We start from the raw sequence: 24,919 nt of genomic DNA, 5'->3' as shown, positions 1-24,919 counted from the left end.
TGGCCCCTTGGTGGCCCAAGAGAGCCTGGTTTCCAACCCTGCAGGGTTGGTCCATAGCCCCACCGCTTCACCTCCCTGTCCAGGGCGACCTTCTCCTTTCAGGGTCCAGTCCGCCACCCAGACCCCAGCTTCTTCAAGCTGACGGCCTGGCTCTTGAAAGGCAGAGCCTGCGGAAGAAGGGACTGTCGGACAGAGTAGTGGATACACTGCTCCTTAGTAGAAAGCCAGTCACAAGGCGTATTTACGCCAAGACCTGGGCGATTTTCTCTCGCTGGTGTCAGGAGAGAGGGACTTCTCAAAGAGAGATCCCTGCTATCTTTAGAATTTCTCCAGGATGGAGCAGATCTAGGTTTGGCAACCAAGACCCTTAAGGCGCAGGTCTCAGCCTTGTCCTGTTTCCTTGAGAAACGTTTGGCATTACACCCCCTGATCAAGAGATTTCTCTTGGTCAGGGAGAGGTTGTCCCCTGTTCAAATGTCCAGGTGTCCTCCTTTGGGACCTTAGATTAGTACTGGAGGGGTTAACAAAGGCCCCATTTGAACCGATAGATCAGATCCCTCTTAGGATCCTGACCTTTAAGTTGGCCTTCTTACGAGCAATCACCTCAGCTAGGAGAGTAGGTGACATTCAGGCTTTCTCTATTAAAGAACTATTTTTTTACTTTATTCGAGGACAGGGTTATACTTAGGCAGGACCCCCTGTACCTCCCTAAGGTAGCATCAAAGTTCCATAGGACTCAAGAAGTAGTGCTGCCTCCTTTTTTGTAGTAACCCCAAGAGTGAAGGGGAAGTTTCTTTTCATTGTCTGGACATCAGACGCTGTTTATTATCCTACCTAGAAAGGGTTAAGGAATTCAGAAGGTCCAGCCATCTTTTAGTTAATTTTTCTGGCCAAAAAAAAAGGGCCAACAGGCATCCAAGGCTTCTATAGCTAGATGGATTAAACATACCATTTCGTTAGCCTATGAGCAGTCAGGTAAGGCAGCTCCTAGAAATCTTAGAGCACATTCCACGTGATCTCTGGCAACCTCCTGGGCGGAAAGGGCCAGAGCTTCGGTGGAGCAGATATGTAGAGCCGCTAAATGGTCAAGCCAGAACACGTTCCTGAGGCATTATAGAGTGGAGTTACTATCCCCTCAGGACCTGGCATTTGGCAGGAAGGTCCTGCAAGCGGTGGTCCCGCCCTAAAAGGTAGGCCTGAGCTACTTGCTCTTCTCTCACGGTGCCGTCCTGGAAGACGACTTGAGAAAATAACCAGTTACACTTACCGGTAACGGTGTTTCTGGGAAGTCTTCCAGGACGGCAGGCCTACTTCCCAACCGTTCTATTTAGGTAAGATGCAATGTCTAGAGTGTGGTGGTGGTGGTTATGTTTTTCACTCTCATGCACTGGTGTGGGTCAATACTTGGTCATAACTGAGGAGCATCGGGAGGAGCTGGGGCCTTTAACCTCCTTGATTGATTGTGTTTCCTGTCAGGTGGACCAGTCATCTCTCAGGGTGTCATCCTGGAAGACTTCCTAGAAACACCATTACTGGTAAGTGTAACTGGTTATTTTTTCAGGATGACGCAAACAATCGGAAAGGGTATTCATCAGAGTAAATTACTTTACCCCAGTCCTCAGAAGTCCAGTCCCTTTTGCAGAAGATCAGTCTGTTCCTAATGTTTTTCCTGGAGAAAAGTAGCTTCTTTGCTGCCCTTTTTGACACCAGACCATCCTCCACACACACCTGCCTGCTGCCATTCCTGCACAAGCTCTGCACTGTTGTCCCCCCCCCCCCCCGATCCCGCAGCTGAATCAACTGTTGAAGGTCCTGTCGCTTGCTGGATTGTCTTGGGCACCCTGAAGCCTTGGTAACAGCAACTGAACCCCTCTCCTTAAAGTTCTTGATGATCCAATAAGTGGTTGATTTAGGTGCAATGTTAGTAGCAACAATATCCTTGCCTGTGAATTCCCCTTTTGTGCAAAGCAATGATGACTGCACATATTTCCTTGCAGGTAACAATGGTTAACAGAGAAAGAACAATGATTTCAAGCACTGCCCTCCTTTTTAAAGCTTCCAGTCTCTTCTTCTAACTCAATCAGCATTAGAGTGTTTTTCTAGCCTTGTGCTCATCAACACTGACACCTATGTTAAGAGAATCACTGACATGTCAGCTGGTCCTTTTGTGGCAGGGCTGAAATGCAGTGGAAATGTTATGTTTGGGGATTCCGTTAATTTTCATGGCAAAGAAGGACTTTGCAATTCATCTGATCACTCTTCATAACGTTTTGGAATATATGCAAATTGGCATCATAAAAACTGAGGGAGCATACTTTGAAAATGTAATATTTGTGTCATTCTCAAAACTTTTGGCCACGGCTGTACCCCTGAAATGCTCTAAATATGGCTTTTGCAGGGCACTATTTTTTCTTTTTTTTTTCTTTTTTTTTTTTTTACCTTCCTCTTTTTCATTTTGAATTTTTGTGGGTTGAAAAAAAAGACCATCTATTTCAACAAAAAAAATACAATCCCATATACACAATCCTTCACCCACAGTTGATCCAGAGGAAGGCGAAAAACCCCAGCAACGCATGATCCAATTTGCTACCGTAAGGGAAACAATTCCTTTCCTGTCGCATCATGGCAGCGTACACCTATGGGTTGTGGCTCCGCCCCCGCAACCTGATAGGACCGCGTAGCTATTAAGATCTGAGAGAGCCCCTGCCCCAGCATTCTTCTTTTTTTCCTCACCTGTCAAGGACCGAAACATGCATCCCTTACCTAACATTCGCCCCAGCCAGGTTCTAGCCTCTCCTGGGTGGAAGTCCTATCCTGTGCAGCCTCTAAATGAGCTTAATGGAAGGAACCCCACTCTGATGGTCTCAGGGGTATGTTACTATGCATTACAAACCTTAAATAGGTTTATGGATTGCAGCGGTCTCCAGCTTCTTTCAGTGCACCTGTGGGTAACTTCCCCTCCTGTCTGTCTCCATAGCTCCAGCTTGTCTCCCCTCCGCTCTCTGTGCCTAGCGCCGAGCGTCTCAGCTCTTCGCGCATACGCAAACAGCGGTATCTTGTCAGGGCATCCCACTTTCCAGCTTCCAAAATGGCGTCGGAGGCCTCGGAGCGCATCTGCGCATGCGCGAGCGTGACGTCCTCACCGCCGCGACGGCGGCAAGTTTAAAAACGCTGTAAATGTCAGCATTTTCTTGTCTCTTCTCTCCTGAGCCTGCAAGGAGGAATTTTCACCGGATCTCTTTGCTACTCTACCCAGCTGTACTACCCTGTCTCTCTCTCACTATCTCCACGCCCAGGTAAGATCTCTGTTTTTTTCTTTGCTTGCTTACTAACTGCTATCCCATGCATGCTAAGCCACCTATATGTTATAGGTTGATTCATCACCTTTTCATGGAGACCGCTGCCCAGGTAGACCATCGCCAGCCTACTAGGTAAGAGGGGATGATGGGTAAGTATGAAGAAAGCGAAAAAAGAGAGCCCTCACTAATGCTGTTTAAATTGAACAGCCCCACCAGGTCTTCCAGATCGTCACATTCAAGACGAGGGGAGCCTTCAAGAAGGAGCCGCTCAAGCCACAGGCAGAGTCGCTCAGAGCGCGGCAGAAGTCGCTCAAGTCGCAGAAGCTGCTCAAGTCGCAGGAGGAGTAGATCAAGTCGCAGGAAAAGCCGATCAAGATCAAGGCATAGTCGCTCCCACCACAAGAAATCCCCTGCGCGCAGGAAATCTCCTGTCACCCAGCCTTCCCGTCCACCCGGGAACTCCTGCTGGATTTGCGGTGCTACAGCACTTCCAGACAAACTAGCCTGTCGCACGTGCTTCATCGAGGCAACTAAGGACAGAGAAACAGAGGCAAGGGAACCAAAGGAACCATCACCACAAGTCGCAGGGCCAGAGGCCAGCAGACCCATACAAAATACCTCATCCACTGCTCCATCATCATCAAAGACGTCAGACCCTCTCTCTGACACTGATGATCTAGAGGCATCCACCGGCTTTGACTTTTCACTGATCGATCCATTCGTGAAGTCAGTAAAGGAGGCGATCGACTGGGTGGAGGAAAAAGAAACTCCTCAAAAAGTGAGGAAATATTTTCCAAATCTTAAAAAAGACCCAGAGAACTTCCCGTTCATTGATGAACTTGAGGATCTAATTAAGGATGAGTGGCAAAAGCCAGAGAAAAAACTGGCCTCAGCAACAGATTAGCAAAGCTCTATCCACTTAAAGAGCCTAACGTCAACCCACTAATATCTCCTCCAGCGGTCGACTCCTCTCTAATGCGCCTTGCTAGGCACGTAACACTCCCAATGGAGGATGCAGTCACATTCAAAGATGTCCTGGATAGAAAGATCGATCTGGATCTTAAGAGAACCTACCTCTCGGCACGTGGCGCTTGCAGGCCAGCAATAGCATTGGCTGCTGTCGGCAAGGCTATCTCAAGCTGGTCCACGATGGCCAAGAAGCTGGTGTCAGAAGGAATGGAGCAAGAGAAAGTTATCTCAGCCCTCCAAGAACTTAGTCTCGCAGGCGACTTTGTCGCAGAGGCCTCTGTGGACATAATTAAAACCACTTCAAGAGCAATGTTAAGCTCAGTAATGGCCAGAAGGGCGCTTTGGTTAAAACCCTGGTTGGCAGATCCCTCCTCAAAGTCCAACTGGTGTAAAGTACCTTTTGATGGCGTAAACCTTTTTGGAGAAAAACTGGACTCGGCTATTTCTAAAGTCACCGGAGGAAAATCGGGACTCATCCCTTCAGATAGGAGGCCCAGACAGCAGAGACCACCAGTTTCTAGAAGAAATCTGCCAGATAAATACAGAGAGGCAAGATCCTACAGGCCTGGAAAAGAGTATAGGAGGAACTGGAAAAATCCCCAGTCATCATTCCTCAAGCTCCAGAAGTCTAAGACCCCTACCACAGGGGAACAAAAGTCTTTTTGAAGGTGCGTCCGCCCAACCAGCTTTAGTGGGGGCCAGACTCATGAGTTTCAAGCAGGTCTGGGCGGATACAATAAAGGACCCATGGACGATAGACACTGTCCAGTTCGGGCACAAATGGAAATTCAAAACACGGGCTCCAAGAGACCAATTCTTTGTAACCAGATTACCAGCATCTCGGGAAAAAAGGATGCTACTGACAAGATACGTCCAAGACCTGTTACAATAGGAAGCCATAGTGGAAGTTCCAATATCCCAAAGGTCAACGAAATTCTACTCCCCGTTGTTTCTGGTGAAGAAAAAATCAGGGGATCTCCGCCCTGTCTTAGATCTAAAGAATCTCAATCGCTCAATCTTAGTCGAGACATTCAAGATGGAGAGCCTCCAGTCAATTCTTCGGGCCATGAATATTGGGGATTGGATGCTTTCCGTCGATTTACAAGACGCCTATCTGCACGTCCCCATTCACATCTCATTCCAAAAGTTTCTCCGCTTTGCGGTAGGTCTTCATCATTTTCAATTCCGAAGTCTCCCGTTCGGGATCTCCACCGCTCCAAGGACATTCACAAAAATCTTACTGCCAGTAATAGCCTTACTAAGAGAACAAGGACTGAGAGTCCATCATTACCTGGACGACATCCTCTTGCTAGCAGACAATCAGGATTCCCTTCTACTGCATCGATCCATTCTGATTACCACCCTACAAAACTTCGTCTGGATCATAAACTGGGGGAAAAGCAATCTGCAGCCCACTCAGAGAATGATATTCCTGGGGGCGGAACTAGACACCCGTCTCAATATGGTAGAACTTCCGCGGGAAAAAATTCCGAGTCTCATTCAGAAGGCGAGAAAGTTATTAGCCTCTACCACACTACCAGCCCGGGAGTACCTCAGCATACCGGGGTCATTCTCAGCAACCATCCCAATGGTACAATGAGCCCAATGGAACACCAGACCTCTGCAAGCATCACTGTTAAAACAATGGAACGGAGTATCATTGTCTCAGCCAATCATAATCCAGAAAGAAATAAAACAATCACTCTGGTGGTGGACCAGATTGAACAATCTGAAGAGATGCAGGCATATAGTCCCTCTTCCTCAAGAAGTAATCACTTCAGACGCCAGCCTGAAGGGCTGGGGGGCACACTACCGCCATCACGCAGTCCAGGGCCTTTGGACATTCAGAACACAGAACGTGGTCTCAAATATATTGGAGATGAAAGCAGCATTCCAAGCTCTGTTAGCCTTCAGCCCCCTCCTCAGGGGGAAAGAGGTCCTGCTAAAATTGGACAACAGAGTGGCAGTTGCCTATATCAACAGGCAGGGGGGCACCAGGAGTCGCTCCATGATGCAGGAAGTCCGTCCAGTCTTCGAGTGGGCACAACTGAACCTGTCGGGATTAACGGCAACGTATGTCCCAGGAGTCCAAAATCAACTAGCCGACTCTCTAAGTCGGACCTTTGTATCAAACAACGAGTGGGCCTTAAGTCACCAAGCCTTTACCCTCATAGCCCAAACCTGGGGGATACCGGATATAGACCTGGCGGCAACACCGGTCAACACGAAATGCCAGAGGTATCTAGCCAGAATTCCTTTCCCATCGGCAGAAGGCACGGATTGCCTACAGCACGACTGGAACTTCCGTTTGGGGTACATCTTTCCGCCAACGCCACTCATTCCGAGATTCTTACTCAGACTCAAGAGGTCGAAAGCCACAGTGTTAGCAGTCCTCCCATTTTGGCTATACTGTCGCAGGGGCAACTCCTTCACCCATTTCCGGAGAGGCTGCATCTAACAGCATGGAGATTGAAAGGACTAGGTTCTTAGTCCAAGGTTGCTCCCAGAAGGTGATAGACACTCTCCTTCAGGCCAGAAAGTCCACGACCAATAAAACCTATAAAAGGATCTGGGAGAGTTTTCTCTTAATCGCACAACAGCAATCCTGGAACCCGGCATCTCCATCAGTTGCTCAGATCCTCGAGTTTCTCCAGCTAGGTCTAGATAAAGGTCTTAGGTCTAGTACCCTGAAGGTACATGTATCAGCCCTTTCCGCTATGACAGGAGTGAAATGGGCTCAAGAACCTCTCATCATCCAATTTCAGAAGGCTTGCCTAAAGTTGAGGCCACCTAGGAAACCTTCCTTCCCGACATGGGATCTTTCAGTAGTTTTGGAAGCCTTATCCCATGAGCCATTTTTTCCGTTAGAGAATGTTTCCCTGTGGGACCTAACTCTCAAAGTCACTTTTCTAATAGCAATTACATCAGCTAAAAGGGTATCGGAAATTCAGGCCTTACAGGCTAAGGAACCATACTTAATGTTCTATCCAGACAAAGTAGTCTTAAAACCCTCGGATCGCTTCATCCCGAAGGTGTCATCATCTTTCCACTTTAACCAAGAGCTATGTCTCCCCACCCTCTCCACAGAACAGGGTGATCCACATCCGCTTGACATAAAGTCTAATATCCAGGCCTACCTCTTGGCAACCAGCAATCTGAGGAAGACAGAGGACCTACTGGTCATTCCTCATGGGTCTAGAAGAGGACAAGCAGCAACCTCTCGCACCATCGCAGCATGGTTGGTAAAGATCATTAAGAGAGCTTACGCATCGAACAATACACGAGTACCTGAGGGCTTAAGGGCACACTCCACAAGGGCAATGGCGACCTCCTGGGCGGCCTACTGCAGGGTATCAGCCGAAACCATCTGCAAAGCAGCCACTTGGTCCTCAAAAACCACCTTTATTTCTCATTATAAAGTGGACTCCGCTAGATTGTCCACGGTAGAATTTGGGAGAGCGATTATTCAGGCTAACTCCTCAATACCTTCTAAATAAAAACTTATCTTTTGCTCATACCCACCCAGTTTGCGAGTTATTCCCCATAGGTGTATGCTGCCATGATGCGACAGGAAAACGGAAAATTGTATACTCACCTTTCCGTAATTTTCCTTTCCTGTCGCATCTCATGGCAGCATACAAATGCCCACCCATCTGAGGTGAGGTATATATACACGGAGAATGCTGGGGCAGGGGCTCTCTCAGACCTTAATAGCTACGCGGTCCTATCAGGTTGCGGGGGCGGAGCCACAACCCATAGGTGTATGCTGCCATGAGATGCGACAGGAAAGGAAAATTACGGAAAGGTGAGTATACAATTTTCCATTTTCTGATCCCCAAAGAGGCAATCTGATTTTCTCTGGATCAAATTTACCTATAAATGTTAGTATCCAGTTATATTATGTACATTTAGGAAAGAATCCAGGCCTTTTTTTAAAGCAATCTACTGAGCTGGCCAGAACCACCTCTGGAGGGAGTCTATTCCACATTTTCTTAGTTCTTACTGTGAAGAAACCTTTCTGTATTTGGAGATTAAATCTCTTTTCCTCCAGACGTAAAGCATGCCCCCTTGTCCTCCTGTGATGACCTTTTTAAAGTGAATAACTCAACACCAAGTTCACTATATGGACCACTTATGTAGTTGTACATGTTGATCACATCTCTCCCCCCCCCCCCCCCAATCTCCTTCTCAAGAGAGAATAAATTCAGTTCCTCTAATCTTTCCTCATAGCTGAGCTCCTCCCATGCCTCTTATCAGTTTGCTTGCCCTTCTTTGCATTTTCTCCAGTTCCCCGATATCCTTTTTGAGAACTAGTGCCCAAAACTGAACTGCATATTCCAGATGAGGTCTTGCTAGTGATTTGTACAGGGGAAAAATGATATCTCTCTCTGGAGTCCATACCTCTCCTAATACAAGAGAGGGCTTTTTTTTTTTTTTACTTTGGAAACTGCAGTTTGCCATTGCATGCTATTATTGAGCTTGTGATCTACCAACCCCCCCCCCCCCCCCCCCCCCCCAGATCCTTCTCCACTATGTATTCCTCCAGTTCCTATAGTATGTACAATGCATGCATATTCTGCATATTCTTGGCCCCCAAGTGCGTTTATCAACATTAAACCTTATTTGCCACTTAGTTGCCCAATTAAGACAGTGCATTGAGCTTGTAAATTAGAGACTTTCTATAACGTTAATCCACTGCATAGTTGGTGTCGTCTGCAAAAACAGAAATGTTACTTTTAATCCCAGACCCTATATCAATTATAAAGATATTAAATCATTACTGTTGTATGTGCATTAAAAAAATTTTGGTTCTGTGCATTGAATCATCAGTTTTAAAAAGGCTGGCAGCGCACCTCAATGCACCTGCAGTATTTTCAGTGGTGCAGCATGATGCATAGAATGTGTGCTGTAGTCTAGGTACATTGGCAGCTCTGTGTGCTGTATGATGGCTCATGGTGAAATGCATAGGTACTTATTAAAATTGTGTAAGTTTCTTGGTCTTGAAAGAAACAACTTTTCCGGTTTATGCTCTGGTATATTGGACAATAGTTACTGAGCCAGACCTATATTGTTTCCTCGGTGTTGTAATTTCATCTGACACTTAAGCCTGCCATTAATTCTCACCAATGGTGACATTGTCAGGCACTTATCCCTTCTCTTCTGTAAATAGAGTGTATGATGATCTAAGATCATCTTTCTTTTCTAAAAGCACCTTTAAAACAATGTCGGCACATTCAAACAAAGAGACCAGACATAAAGGTAATAGAGAGAATGTCAAACCCTCCAAGTGATCAAGTATGCTTTTGAGCATTGACATTTGTATACCCTTTTTTTTTAAATTGTAAAATAATCCCGGGGATGTCCAACACCTTCCTTAATGATGCCTGGCCACACAAAGACATATTAGCCCAACACTTTTTTAGAGATGGCAAATTTCTAAATCGTGATGCTATTCTAACAAATACAGGAGGCGAACCCCTCCCGCTATGGATCTACTTCCAGATTCACCATTTTCTTGCAACAACGCACCGACACACGTCTCTATCTAGAAACCTAACACCATTTGAAAACTTATGCTCCCAAACCACACCGCAACAACACTTGATTGCAAGTACCCACTCCATGCTTTTTACCCTGACTTCCCCCAAAGACTCCAAAGCTTGCCAGGCGTGGGAAAGGGAACTTCAAATAGACCTAACGGAAGAGAACTGGGAACGAATTTTCACAATAGCACACAAAGGCTCCCTCAATGTCACGATACAGGAGAATAATTATAAAACCCTGTCCCGCTGGTACCGTACACCTGAATTATTAAACAAATTTAACCCTGAGACATCAAACACATGTTGGAGATGCTCCAATGATATTGGTACATTTTTGCACGTCTGGTGGTCCTGCCCTCTTCTCCAGACTTTCTGGAAACAGGTTCACGACATCACTTCCCAGGTAACTACATACCCTATGGACTATACTCCTGCCAGACTCATCCTCCACCATTCCTCCACTTCAGCCCACACATACAGAAAGTCTCTGGGAATACATATGATCAACGCTGCTAAATTATGCATCTCAGCCCACTGGAGATCCCCCTGTATCCCAACTTTGTCAGAATGGTTCTCCCGTGTGAACAAGGTGGCTGAAATGGAGGAACTAATCCACATTGCAAAGGACTCGCCCTCAAAATATTCCCGAAAGTGGGCATGCTGGACCCATTTCTGCACTACAGAGAGATATACCTCCATTATGAAACCAAACCGTCCCGACACCCCTCACAATGACTGACTGCCTGGAATAAGCCAAACGATGCCGTCAAGATATGCACTTTCTCATCAAAATTCGCCATTTCGCTCACTCCCGCTCTAATGCAGACCCTGGGGGGAATTCCCCTTTAGACAGGGATCCGCCTACAAACACACATATGCTCTTGAGACCCGGTGGAGACTGGGGTGGGGATATCCCAACTCCCTCCCCCCCTACCTATGTCCCTCACCTTACCCCTCTATCCCACTCACTTCTTTGTCTATTCCCCTTTCTACACCCCGACCCCAATTGATCAGACAACGTCAACCATCTACTTACCCCCATGACTACCCGAACTTTGGTGCATAAAGCGCCATCTAATCCTCACACTTTAAAAACTGACGAGACCGACCCCCTATTCAGACATGCTCCACATTGCAAGCCCGACACCCTCACACGTGCTCAGGAACGAACAAACGGACTTATAGCTAACCACACACGGCCACCTCTTCAACCAGCCCCTAATTTTTGAAACCGTACGCAAGGTGTTACCCCTATCTAAGATGGTTCCTGATCTCAGATGATGTGGTAAACCTCAAGTTCGAGGCTGTTTTACTATCTCATACGTCTGTTTGATTTACTGTTGAACTTATATCTGACTCATTACACCCCAGAGAAATAAGTCATGTCAAAAAAGATCTATGTTGTCTATTCACCTAAATGTTTGTAAAAACTGTGTAACAAAATTTTGTTCACAATAAAAACTTTTATGGAAAAAAAAAAAAAAAAAAGTAAAATAAACATTACAGGCAGTCCCTGGGTTGCAAACATCTGACTCATACTTGCATACAAATTCAACTCAACCACTTGCTTACTGGGCACTTATACCCCCTTCCTGCCCAGGCTAATTTTCATCGCTGTCACACTTTGAAAATGTTTTTTTTTCCCCTAAATTTTCAGTTTTGTTTTTGTTTATGGTAGTGGTTAAATACGATCAAAAAAGAGCACTGTTTGGGTACAGTGTTGCTGGACCATGCAATTGTCATTTATTTCATAGTTTTTATTATAAAATTTTGCAAACCAGGTCATTTTTCTCCTTCACTGATGTGTACAGATGAGGTGGCACTGATTAGCAGCACTTATGGGTAGTGTGGGACTGATATCCTTGTAAAAGAAGCCAGTTACCAGCTTTCACATACTGTAGCTGCTGACTTTTAACACTGGGACACTTGCCTGTCCTGCAGTCCAGCGATATCGGCACCGCAGCCGATATTTGCGTCGGATGCTGCCACCATTGCTGGTAAGGGAACCTGGCCGTGTAGCCTTTTGGCTACACGGCCGGGTCCCTATTGCGCATGTGCAAAGTGCACTGCGCTCTCACTGGCCCAGCAGAAGAGGAGAGGGGCCGAGCTGCTGATGTACTTTGCCACGGCCCGGTCTCCCAGAAGTGGGGACTTGGTACCGGTAAAAAAGCAAAACAAAACAAAAAAAAACAGGTACCTGTGGGTGCATAACACTTCCTGCCTAAAATTGGCTATACTTTACTGGCGGAGCAACAGAGACAGCACTGGCAATCTAAAGATAGGGTAGATTTTGGATGCACTAGGAGATTTAGATGGACTTGACTATTAACCCACTTCAAGACCAAGCCTATTTCTGACACTTGTTTACAAGTTACAAAAGAGACCGGTCTGGTACTGCCTATGACACACCTCCATCCCTATACCAGGGTTTCTCAACTCCAGTCCTCAAGGCGCCCCAACAGGCCATGTTTTCAGGATTTCCACTATTTTGCACAGGTGATTTGATCACTTTCACTGCCTTAGTAATTACCACAGCTGTTTCATCTGAGGGAAATCCTGAAAACATGACCTGTTGGGGCGCCTTGAGGACTGGAGTTGAGAAACATTGCCCTATACAATACAACAAAGCAAAAATAACCCATGGGACTTTAAGTGAGGCGAGCACAGGGGCCAACAAAAGTAGAAATAAACATGGTTACATAGTTTTTGAAAACATGAGTAAATACGTGGACATAAAAGCCAAGCTATTGAGGAAGCATAATGAAAAGAAAAAAAAAAACATTCACATGTGTTTTTGTATTTAATATACAGCAATACCTCAGATTGTGAGTAACGCAGTATACAAGAGTTTCGCAATACAAGCTGCTATATATATATATATATATATATATATATATATATATATATATATATATATATATGTATGTATGTATATAAATTCATTTTTTTAATCCTGACATGATTTGCGAGCGTTGTCTCACAAGATGAGCAGGATTCACGCCACTGTTGTATGTATTGCCGTATGTGGCCAGAGGTGTGGGGGCGCTGGTGACGCTTGGAGACACTCCCAACTGGGAGCAGTTCCCGAGTGTCTCAGAGCATCACCAGCGCCCCCCGCACCTCTGGCTGCATACAGCAGCAGTGCTTGCTTCTTCAGGAGTAGATCTTTGTATGCAATGTATCAAAAAAAAATATCTTTTTGCAAATAGAGGCCCTGAAAGAGCCCTATACTTACAAATCTGCTACGCCGAGGTTCCAAAAAAGTGATCTCTCAGGAGGCGGCCAACCACTGGGGTAACACGTAGGGGGTAGGCATGGCTCAAGGATGAAAAGGCGTGTCCATTGATGTACCTCAATGTTCATGATAGACAACTGCAATTTAGAGATATCTATCCTATCTATTGCAGACTGTAAATAGTAATGGATAAATCTGCATATTATGCAGAGCAATCCCTTAATACTGTGGATATAAATAGAAGAGGAGTGCTGTGAGTTGCAAGGAAAGGTGCTTGAATGTAGAGAAGGAATATAAAAAAGTGATACCAATAGAAAACCTATGGCATAGAAAAAAAACATTACCTAAAGTGAAAAGTGTAAAAATGTGCATGGGAGTATCCCAGCAAATGGGATATATAGTGCTTACCAGTAAGTATATCCTTCATGTATGAGATGGAAAGGCAGTGTGAAAAGAGGGGAGCCCCATGTTAACCCTCCCACTTAAATCCCGTGGCCGCCTCCAAAAATGTCACTTTTTGCAACCTCAGCGTAGCCGATTTGTAAGTATGGGGCTCTTTTAGGCTCGATGCACATCTATGTGTGTTGCTTTTGAGCGTTTCTGCAGTGCTTTTTGCGGTGCTTGCCGTGTTTTTGGACATGCGTTTTTACTGCAATTTTGCAGCGTTTTGCGGTTTTTTTTTAACACTGTATATGGCTGGTTGCTAAGGAGGGGGTCGGGAAGCCAGCTGCCGCATCCTTAACAACCGATGAGTCATCAATTGACAGCGTGGGTTCCCCTCCCAAGTCCATACCAGGCCCTTGGGTCTAGTATGGATTCGGAGGGGACCCCCACACACCAAGATTTAAAAAAAATGGCATTGGGGTCCCCCCAAAATCCATACCAGACCCTTATCCGAGCATGCAGCCCGGCAGGTCAGGATAGGGAGGGGACAAGTGAGCGCCCCCCTCCTGAACCATACCAGGCCACATGCCCTCAACATGGGGGGATGGGTGCTTTGGGGGTGCTCTGCGCCCCCCCTGCCCCAAAGCACCTTGCCCCCATGTTGATGGGGACAAGGACCTCTTCCCGACAACCCTTGCCCGGTGGTTGTCGGGGTCTGCGGGTGGGGGGGCTTATCCGAATCTGGAAGCCCCCTATAACAAGGGGCCCCCAGATCCCGGCCCCCACCCTATATGAATGAGTATGGGGTACATTGTACCCCTACCCATTCACTAAAAAAAAAAAGTAGTGTAGTGTGAAAAAAATACAGTAAACAGTTTTTGACAAGTCTTTTATTAAAAATCTTCTTCGTCGCTTCTTCCTCCGGTCTTCCTCCATATTCTCCCGCATTTTCATCCTCCGGTCTTCTCCTTCTCCCCCTGCTCGGATAAGGGTCTGGTATGGATTTTGGGGGACCCCCATGCCATTTAAAAAAAAATTTTGGTGTATGGGGGTCCCCTCCGAATCCATACTAGACCCAATGGCCTGGTATGGACTTGGGGGGGGCCCACGCTTTTTTATTTTTTTATTTTTATTTTTTTTACATTGAGCGGGAAGCCAGCTGCCAGCTGACTCATCGGTTGTTAAGGACACGGTGGCCGGCTTCCCGGCCCCTTCCTTAGCAACCAGCTATATATACAGTGTAAAAAAAAATATGCGAATCGCGGCTAAAATGCGGTACTTGCGTTTTGGATGCGGGTCCATTGAATTCTATTACATGCAAAACGCTGCATTTTGCGGGAAAAAAAGTCCCCCCACCCTTTCCAAAAACGCAGAGGCACAAAAATCCATTGATGTGAACATGTTCCATAGGAACCCATGTTAAAAAATTTCCCTGCATTTCTGCAAAATGCATCAAAAAACACATTAGTGTGAATCGAGCCTTAGGGCCTCTATTTGTAAAAAAAAAAAATGTTGTGTTATATATTCTTTCAATTGATACTTTGTTTTTTTAGATATATTGCATGAAAAGTTCTACTCCTGAAGAAGCGAGCAACGGCTCGCGAGAGTTTTATATGCGTGTATAACTCTTTATATTAAAATACAATAACACATGTGAATGTTTTTAAGCAATTTGTCATTATGCTACTTCAATAGCTTGGCTTTACAAGTATGTCCACATATTTACTTTTTTTTTGTAACAATGTTTATTTCTACTTTTGTTGGCCCCATGCTTGCCTCACTCAAAGTCCCATGGGCTTTTTTTTCTTTGTTGTGTTTACAAGTTAAAAATCTCTATTTTTTGCTAGAAAATCACTTAAGACCCCCCAAACTATATATATATATATATATATATATATATATATATATATAACAGTGGGGACGGAGAGTATTCAGACCCCCTTAAATTTTTCACTCTTTGTTAAGTTCATTTTTTTTCTCATTAATGTACACACAGCACCCCATATTGACAGAAAAACATAGAATTGTTGACATTTTTGCAGATTTATTAAAAAAAAAACTGAAATATCACATGGTCCTAAGTATTCAGACCCTTTGCTTAGTATTTAGTAGAAGCACCCTTTTGATCTAATACAGCCATGAGTCTTTTTGGGAAAGATGCAACAAGTTTCTCACACCTGGATTTGGGGATCCTCTGCCATTGCTCCTTGCAGATCCTCTCCAGTTCTGTCAGGTTGGATGGTAAACGTTGGTGGACAGCCATTTTTAGGTCTGTCCGGAGATGCTCAATTGGGTTTAAGTCAGGGCTCTGGCTGGGCCATTCAAGAAGTCACGGAGTTGTTGTGAAGCCACTCCTTCGTTATTTTAGCTGTGTGCTTAGGGTCATTGTCTTGTTGGAAGGTAAACCTTCGGCCCAGTCTGAGGTCCTGAGCACTCTGGAGAAGGTTTTCATCCGGGATATCCATGTACTTGGCCGCATTCATCTTTCCCTCGATTGCAACCAGTCGTCCTGTACCTGCAGCTGAAAAACACCCCCACAGCATGATGCTGCCACCACCATGCTTCACTGTTGGGACTGTATTGGACAGGTGATGAGCAGTGCCTGGTTTTCTCCACACATACTGCTTAGAATCAAAGGGGTTGTAAAGGTAAAAATGTTTTCACCTTAATGCATTCTATGCATTAAGGTGAAAAAACTACTGACAATACCGCCGCCCCCAGCCCCCCCCCGTTTTACTTACCTGACCCCTCGAAAGTCGGCTGCTCGTTCCCGACATCCATTCCGCTGCTCAGCCTGGCCGCTGATTGGCTACAGTGGATGGATTGGAAGCAGCGTAGCCATTGGCTCACGCTGCTGTCAATCACATCCAATGACGCGGCGCGCTGGGGGGTGGGGCCGAGTGATAAGGTGAGCGGCCGGCTGTATCACGGGAGCGCGCCCGCAACAACTAACCACCATGCGAGGGAGCTCGCATTGAGGTGGTTAGTTCTTGCGGGGAGGAGCTGAAACAGCCGCCGAGAGACCCCAGAAAAGCAGGTTCGGGGCCACTCTGTGCAGAACGAGCTGCACAGTGAAGGTAAGTATAACATGTTTGTTATTTTTAAAAAATAAAAAAATTACCTTTACAACCCCTTTAAGGCCAAAAAGTTCTATCTTGGTCTCATCAGACCAGAGAATCTTATTTCTCACCATCTTGGAGTCCTTCGGGTGTTTTTTTTTAGCAAACTCCATGCGGGCTTTCATGTGTCTTGCACTGAGGAGAGGCTTCCATCGGGCCACTCTGCCATAAAGCCCCGTCCGGTGAAGGGCTGCAGTGACGGTTGACTTTCTACAACTTTCTCCCATCTCCCAACTGCATCTCTGGAGCTCAGCCACAGTGATCTTTGGGTTCTTCTTTTCCTCTCTCACCAAAGCTTTTCTCCACCAATAGCTCAGTTTGGCCGCACGGCCAGCTCTAGGAAGGGTTCTGGTCGTCCCAAACGTCTTCCATTTAAGGATTATGGAGGCCACTGTGCTCTTAGGAACCTTAAGTGCAGCAGAAATTTTTTTGTAACATTGGCCATATCTGTGCCTTGCCACAATTCTGTCTCTGAGCTCTTCAGGCAGTTCCTTTGACCTCATGATTCTCATTTTCTCTGACATGCACTGTGAGCTGTAAGGTCCTTTATAGAGAGGTGTGCCTTTTCTAATCAAGTCCAATCAGTATAATAAAACACAGCTGGACTCAAATGAAGGTGTAGAACAGGGATAAGCAATTAGTGGACCTCCAGCTGTTGCAAAACTACAAGTCCCATCATACCTCTGCCTTGGGGTGTCATGCTTGTGGCTGTCAGAGTCTTGCTATGCCTCATGGGACTTGTAGTTCTGCAACAGTTGGAGGTCCGCTAATTGCATATCACTGGTGTAGAACCATCTCAAGGATGATCAGAATAAATGGACAGCACCTGAGTTAAATATATGAGTGTCACAGCAAAGGGTCTGAATACTTAGGACCATGTGATATTTCAGTTTTTCTTTTTTAATAACTCTGCAAAAATGTCAACAATTCTGTGTTTTCCTGTTAATTTGGGGTGCTGTGTGTACATTAATGAGGAAAGAATGAACTTAAATGATTTTAGCAAATGGCTGCAATATAACAAAGAGTGAAAAATTTAAGGGGGTCTGAATACTTTCCGTCCCCACTGTGTATTTATAGATATATATAGATATATATCTATATATATCTATATATATATATATACATATATATAATTTTTTTTTTTTTTTTTTAGCAAAGACTCTAGAGAATAAAATTGTGGTCGTTGCAATATTTTATTTCACAAGGTATTTGCGCAGCGGTCTTTCAAACGTATATTGTGAAAGATGTTACGCCGAGTAAATAGATACCTTACATGTTACGCTTTAAAATTTGTACGCATTCGTAGAATGGCGACAAAATATGGTACTTAAAAATCTCCATAGGCGACACTTTACAATTTATGATATGCAAGTATAGGCGCAGTTGACTGGAAAAATGAGTAAAACAACCCTAGCCAACAGACTAGTATGTATAAATGAAATATACATATATGTATCTAGATAAAAACATTTAGAACATTTGAAAATATATAGGAATATTAAAATATATTTAAAAGCAAGTGCATAAAAAGCCACAACGATAGGTATATATTTTTTACGATATTGAAAACATATATATATATATATAGATATATAGATATCTATATATCTATATATATATATATGGAAAAAAGTCCAGAGGTCCAAAATCAGGAAAGAAAGTCCACATATAGGGCTGCCTTCAATGGGAACTGAAACCGGGGTCCAAAATCCTGAGGAGAAGCACAAAAAGAGAGAGGCGCCTCTAGGTGTAGACGTAAGAACAGTTTATTCATAGATCATATGTCAAATACACTCACATTTGGGAGGTCATCAAGAAGGCATATAACTGTGGAATATCCATCATAAAGGTATCATCAGATCGGTCACAGAACTCTTTCCTGCCTGCTGAATGCTCTGCCTGCGTGTGGAGAGACACCGCTAGAATGTTAAGCCGGCCGCGGTGACAACGAGGGACCAAAACGAGGCCTGGAGCGCAGATGGACAGCGGGCGGGGAGAGATGACGTCACTGGCAAGCGACGCGTTTCCTGGGTGTACGGGCTGCAATGACGTGACAGCCGCGCCCCTTCGTCAAGAATTTGGTGTGACCGTATGTATGCAAGACAGCTTGAGCGGAATTCCGTCTGAACTCCGTCGGAAAAACCTTCAGAGTTTATTCCGACGGGAAAACCGGTCATGTGTACAGGGCATAAGCCTTCATTATAATTAATCAGGGGTATTTGGGAAAACTGGTTTACACGCAAGTCAAATTCTTCTTAATCAACAAATCTGTCTCACTTTTTCACTATGGTATAACCTGAAACTTATCCCTCATTCACACTATTCTGCACAACCCTCCCTAATTGGGGTTGTCTGGGAACCTTTAGGGTGGGTTCATACTGCAGTACGGAGCGGCTCACATCAGGGGTCCGGTGCGTCCCTGTTCACCGGTTCAGGTCCGAATGTTTGGCTGAAACATTCGGACCTAACAGAAGACGCACAGGACTCCTTTGTAATTCGCTCTGGAGCTGCTCTGGAGATTGAGAGCCAGTCACAATCTCCTGACATGTGAATTGGAATGCGGGGGAAACCTTCGCCTTCCCCTGCTCAGTCTGTCTCATCTGATTGAGTCTGGTGCCGCCATGGACTTGGCCCCTCCAGTGGGATTTGATACCACGCTCCCTGTTCAGTCTGAAAGTGAGGATGACTCCTTCACGGTCGCAGCAGCGAATGAGAAAATGCTGGCTATAGAGGTACTGAGGGTTGTCTGGATCAGTGATCCCTACGAGGAAATCGACTTCTAGCAAGATATACTACCATATGTGGGAAAGCGTACATTTCTTGGTGTGAGTCGATTGGCGCACATCCTCGCTCCTTTTCTGTGGCTCGGATCTTGGCCTTTCTTCAATGGGGCGTTAAGCAGAAGTTGACCTGGAGTATCATCAAGGGCCAGGTGTCTGCCTTGGCAATCTTTTTCAGGGACCCCCTAGCCACGCACTCTTTAGTTCAAACCTTCATTCAGGGCGTTCCACATGTGGCTCCGCCTGTACAGTCTCTTTTGCCGTCGTGGGATTTAAACTTGGTGCTCTCGGTTCTCCAGAAATCTCCATTTGAGAATATTCGGGAGATTCCCTTGCCTACGTTGTCCCAGAAGGTGGCATTCTTGGTGGCTATTACATTGGCCCGTAGGGTGTCAGAGTTGGCAGCATTATCCTGTCATACTCCCTATTTGGTGGTCCACAGAGCTAAGGTGGTTCTTCATCCCTGTCCATTGTTCCTACCTAAGGTTGTCTCGGACTTCCATTTGAATGAGAACATTGTGTTGCCTAGATACAAACAAAAGGTGCAGTGCTAAGGTATCTTTCGTGAAATGGTAAATGTGAAAAATGTGAGATAAACATACATTCAATGAGTAAATAAAATCAAATGTCTTTAGGTGAAATATGGAACAGCAAATCAAAAAGTTCCGTGTAGGGAAAATGGTGAAGGGATGTCTCCTCAGTTGAAAGGCAAATAGTAAACACTGGAAAATAGGTAGATATGCAGATGAGAGTAAGATGGGTACTCTTACCGGATCCGTAGGACGCACATACCTTATAGCAGTGCGTCAGAAAGGCATAGGGACAATCTCCCGTAGTATCAAACCGAACAGTATCTTGTAGCTCACAGGCACCGACGAATGGTGATGGTCACAGGCAGGAACTGGACGACTGCCACTCGCAATCCCTGTTTTCAGGAGGAAAACCAGCTCTCAAACATTTGTCGGAAATTCCGGCAGCAAATGTCCAATGGAGCCTACACACGGTTGGAATTTCCGACAATAAGCTCACATTGAACATTTGTTGTCGGAAATTCTGACCGTGTGTACGCGGCATAAGGGTGTGCACACTTATGCAATCATTTTTTTTTTTCTTCCCTCCACCTAAAAGATTTCAGTTTGTTGTTCAATAGAGTTGTACAGTTTATAGGTCACATTAAAGGTCGAAAAAGTTCTGAAATTATTTATCTTTGTCTCATTTTTTTACATCACAGAAATCTGACATTTTAACAGGGGTGTGTAGACTTTTTATATCCACTGTGACTATATATATATATATATAATCTCACAAAAGTGAGTACACCCCTCACATTTTTGTAAATATTTTATTATATCTTTTCATGTGACAACATTGAAGAAATGACATTTTGCTACAATGTAAAATAGTGAGTGTACAGCTTGTATAACAGTGTAAATTTGAGGTCCCCTCAAAATAACTCAACACACAGTCATTAATGTCTAAATCGCTGGCAACAAAAGTGAGTACACCCCTAGGTAAAATTGTCCAAATTGGGCCCAACTAGCCATTTTCCCTCCCCGGTGTCATGTGACTCGTTAGTATTACAAGGTCTCAGGTGTGAATGGGGAGCAGGTGTGTTAAATTTGGTGTTATCGCTCTCACTCTCTCATACTGGTCACTGGAAGTTCAACATGTCACCTCATGGCAAAGAACTCTATGAGGATCTGAAAAAAAGAATTGATGCTCTACATAAAGATGGCCTAGGCTATAAAAGATTGCCAAGACCCTGAAACTGAGCTGCAGCACAGTGGCCAAGACCATAAAGCGGTTTAACAGGACAGGTTCCACTCAGAACAGGCCTCGCTATGGTCGACCAAGGAAGTTGAGTGCACTTGCTCAGCGTCATATACAGAGGTTGTCTTTGGGAAATGGACGGATGCGTGCTGCCAGCATTGCTGCAGAGGTTGAAGGGGGGGTCAGCCTGTCAGTGCTCAGACCATACACTGCACACTGCATCAAATTGGTCTGCATGGCTGTCGTCCCCGAAGGAAGCCTCTTCTAAAGATGATGCACAAGAAAGCAAACAGTTTGCTGAAGACAAGCAGACTAAGGACATGGATTACTGGAACCATGTCCTGTGGTCTGATGAGACCAATATAAACTTATTTGGTTCAGATGGTGTCAAGCGTGTGTGGTGGTACCCAGGTGAGGAATACAAAGACAAGTGAGCTACAGTTCATTGAGGGAACCATGAGTGCCAACAGGTACTGTGACATACTGCAGCAGAGCATGATCCTCTCCCTTCGAAGACTGGGCCGTAGGGCAGTATTCCAACATAACGACCCCAAACACACCTCCAAGATGACCACTGCCTTGCTAAAGAAGCTGAGGGTAAAGGTGATGGACTGGCAAAGCATTTCTTCAGACCTAAACCTTATTGAGCATCTGTGGGGCATTCTCAAATGGAAGGTGAAGGAGCGCAAGGTCTCTAACATTCTCTAACATCTACCAGCTCGGTGATGTCATCATGGAGGAGTGGAAGAGGACTCCAGTGGCAACCTGTGAAGCTCTGGTGAACTCCATGCCCAAGAGGGTTAAGGCAGTGCTGGAAAATAATGGTGGTCACACAAAATATTGACACTTTGAGGGTTATTTACGAAAGGCAAATCCACTTTGCACTACAAGTGCAAACTACAAGTGCAAAGTGCACTTGAAATTGCACTGAAAGTGCACTTGGAAGTGCAGTCGCTGTAAATCTGAGGGGTAGATCTGAAATGAGGGGAAGCTCTGCTGATTTTATTATCCAATCATATGCAAGCTAAAATGCTGTTTTTTATTTTCCTTGCATGTCCCCCTCGGATCTACAGCGATTGCACTTCCAAGTGCACTTTCAGTGCAATTTCAAGTGCACTTTGCACTTGTAGTTTGCACTTGTAGTGCAAAGTGGATTTGCCTTTAGTAAATAACCCCCTTTGGGTCCAGTTTAGACATTTTTACTTATGCACTGACCGGTGTGTTCTGGCGGGGGAAGAGGGCTGTCCCCATCAGAACACAATAGCTCAGTGGGGAGATCACTGTACTAACATTGCATAATTAGTACAGTGAGCTCCTCAGTGTTTTTTTTTTCATTTAGCCTGCTTTGTTGAACGAAAAAAACTGCCTGTGTGTACCAGGCATTATGCTTGCCATATATGTATAGTGGGTGGTAAAAGAAAGCTATCTGTTTTTACTTCCCCACAACCACAAGTGTAAATGGTTCACACTAGCCGACTCCAAAGTTGCGCTATTTTCAGTGCAACTGTGGAGTTCGACTTTGATACGACGTTGTAGTGACTTTAAAGCGATTTGGACATGTCAAATCGCATGCCAAATTGGCAGCTATTGCCGGCAACAGCACTGTCCGAATCAGTGCGACGTCGAGTTTGCGGCTCTGCACGGATTCCCAAAAGTAGTGCCTGCACTACTTTTGGCAACTTCAGGTACGATTTCAATAGACATCTGTGCAGGAACCCACACAGATGTGTCTGAAATCGCCCCCGAAGTCGCAACTGACATGTGGGTATGAAATTGTGCAAGTTCAGCTGTACTCGTAGGATTTAATCCAGCAGCAGGGTGAACCTAGGCTTACACTCTCTGGCATTGAAGTTGTGTAAAAGTCAGACCAAAGTAGTGCAGGAACCTTTTCTGAAGTCGCAGCGACTTCAGTAATGTCAACGGGAACGGCTCTGATAGAGACACATGGCATTTCACATGTCCTGCGACTTTGGGTCTAAAAGTGGATCCTAAGTCGCAGGAGTGTGTCTGTTACAAGTTCCCCCATTTGTTGCAGCACCAAGTTCCCCCATTTGTTGCAGCACCGCAAGACATACTTCTAGAGATTATCTACAAGACTCTTTATGAATTCCAGGGACAGAGTACTAGCAGAGATAAGCACTGACATTACTAGTAAATATTTGCAGTCTTGTTCCCTCCTCTCTATTCAGCAATCCCCAGAGACAGACAGCACAGAGCTTGCAACCTGCAGGGACATTAGCTGTGCTTCCAGGAAAGTTGTGGGTGGAGAAGAGCTCTGACTATTCATGACACTTCTGGGCAACTCCATAGCAACATCAAGTCACACACACACACACACAGCAAGACGGCACAGCAATCCAGTAACACTCTCTGCTCCATAGAGATCAGGACAAGCACCCTCACTATGCTGCCTGACCTGCCAATCACTGCATGAAAGGACTGAGCTCTCCGTCACTCATCATGGGACACAAGAGGCTAGCAACAGGTAGGAGAGGTCCGCACTGACCACCACGACACATCGAATGCCCGTCTTCTATTACCTATGATCACCAGCTGTTGTGGTGCTTCAAGCCCCATCCAGATGCTGGCAGGGCATGCTAGGACTTGTAGTCCCACAACAATCGGAGAACCGCAGGCTAAAAAACACTTATGCCCCGTACGCACGATTGGAAATGCCGCCAGTAAAACTCCGATGAGAGCTTTTGGTCGGAAAATGCGACAGTGTGTATGCTCCATCGGACTTTTGCTGGCGGAATTCCAGCCAGCAAAGATTGAGAGCAGGTTCTCTATTTTTCGGTCGGAAAAAGTTCCTATCCGAAAATGCGTTCGTCTGTATGCAATTCCGACGCGCAAAAAATCACGCATGCTCGGAAACAATTCGCCGCATGCTCGGAAGCATTGAACTTCATTTTCTCGGTTGATCGTAGTGTTGTACGTCACCGCGTTCTTGACTGTCGAAAGTTCCGAGAACTTTTGTGTGACCGTGTGTATGCAAGCCAAGCTTGAGCGGAATTCCGTCGGAAAAACCATCCAAGATTTTTCCGACGGAAATTCCGCTCGTGTGTACAGGGCATACGATGCTAAAATAATTTCTATAATGGAATCAAAAAAATGATTGATACAGTAATATAAATATATTATTGTAGGAAAAAGTGTGCATGTATAGCCAAAACTTTTATTCTAGTTTTGTATAAAGTAGGGTGTAAAGTGTTAAAACTCCTGTCTGTATATTTTTTGCTGTCTGTGTAAGACTGGGGGAAATTCTCCTTCACTTCCTCTCATACAGATGCAACAGGAATCCTCCCAAAAGTGAGGGTAATTCCTCTCTTAGACAAGTGTCACCCTTGGAAGATTTCCCCATTTGTTCTGGGGACAACTTAAAAATGTTGAATGATTCCCTCACATTCTTTCTACGTATGTGACAATAATAACCAGTAATAATGGAGAAGTGAATCTCCCCAATGGAGACACAGACTGCAATAAAAAACTTGTCCTAGCCATTCCATATTATATCCTAATGTAGCAAGGTCCCAGGCCTCCTTTAGTCTAATGAGAGCCTCCAGAGCCAAGAACTGCTGACATCCTTCCGTATAGAGTGGGTTGTAAGGCATAGTGGGTGTAATGCAAGGTAGATTCATGGTCGCCAGGCACTTCTTGAATGCAAAGAAATTTTATTTCTTTGAACAGAACTGTGGGAGAGAGGGTTAGGGCCAGGACACCCTTAGGTAGTTGCGATGTTAATTAGCAGGCTCAGAGACTTCTACAGGTAGACAGCCATGCAGGGAAAGGCATCCAGAAAGACACCACATCTGCATGTGTA

At 45.2% G+C, this 24,919-nt stretch overlaps 1 protein-coding gene across 2 annotated transcripts in view; it reads left to right on the top strand.

Moving 5' to 3' along the window:
• The first annotated feature begins 23,334 nt into the window (after window positions 1-23,334).
• The window catches only part of RGS22 (regulator of G protein signaling 22), a 159,579-nt gene continuing 157,994 nt past the window's right edge, over window positions 23,335-24,919 (top strand). For both annotated transcript variants that reach the window (XM_073632037.1, XM_073632036.1), the window contains exon 1: window positions 23,335-23,584. In XM_073632037.1, coding sequence (XP_073488138.1) covers window positions 23,530-23,584 — 55 coding nt within the window. In that variant the 5' untranslated portion in view covers window positions 23,335-23,529. The remainder of the gene's footprint in view (window positions 23,585-24,919) is intronic.

This window comes from Aquarana catesbeiana, linkage group LG05, assembly GCF_042186555.1.
Source record: "Aquarana catesbeiana isolate 2022-GZ linkage group LG05, ASM4218655v1, whole genome shotgun sequence".
NCBI classification, from domain to species: Eukaryota; Metazoa; Chordata; class Amphibia; order Anura; family Ranidae; genus Aquarana; species Aquarana catesbeiana.
The sequence above is the reverse complement of the archived record's forward strand: the minus strand, read 5'-3'. Positions and strand labels throughout refer to the sequence as shown.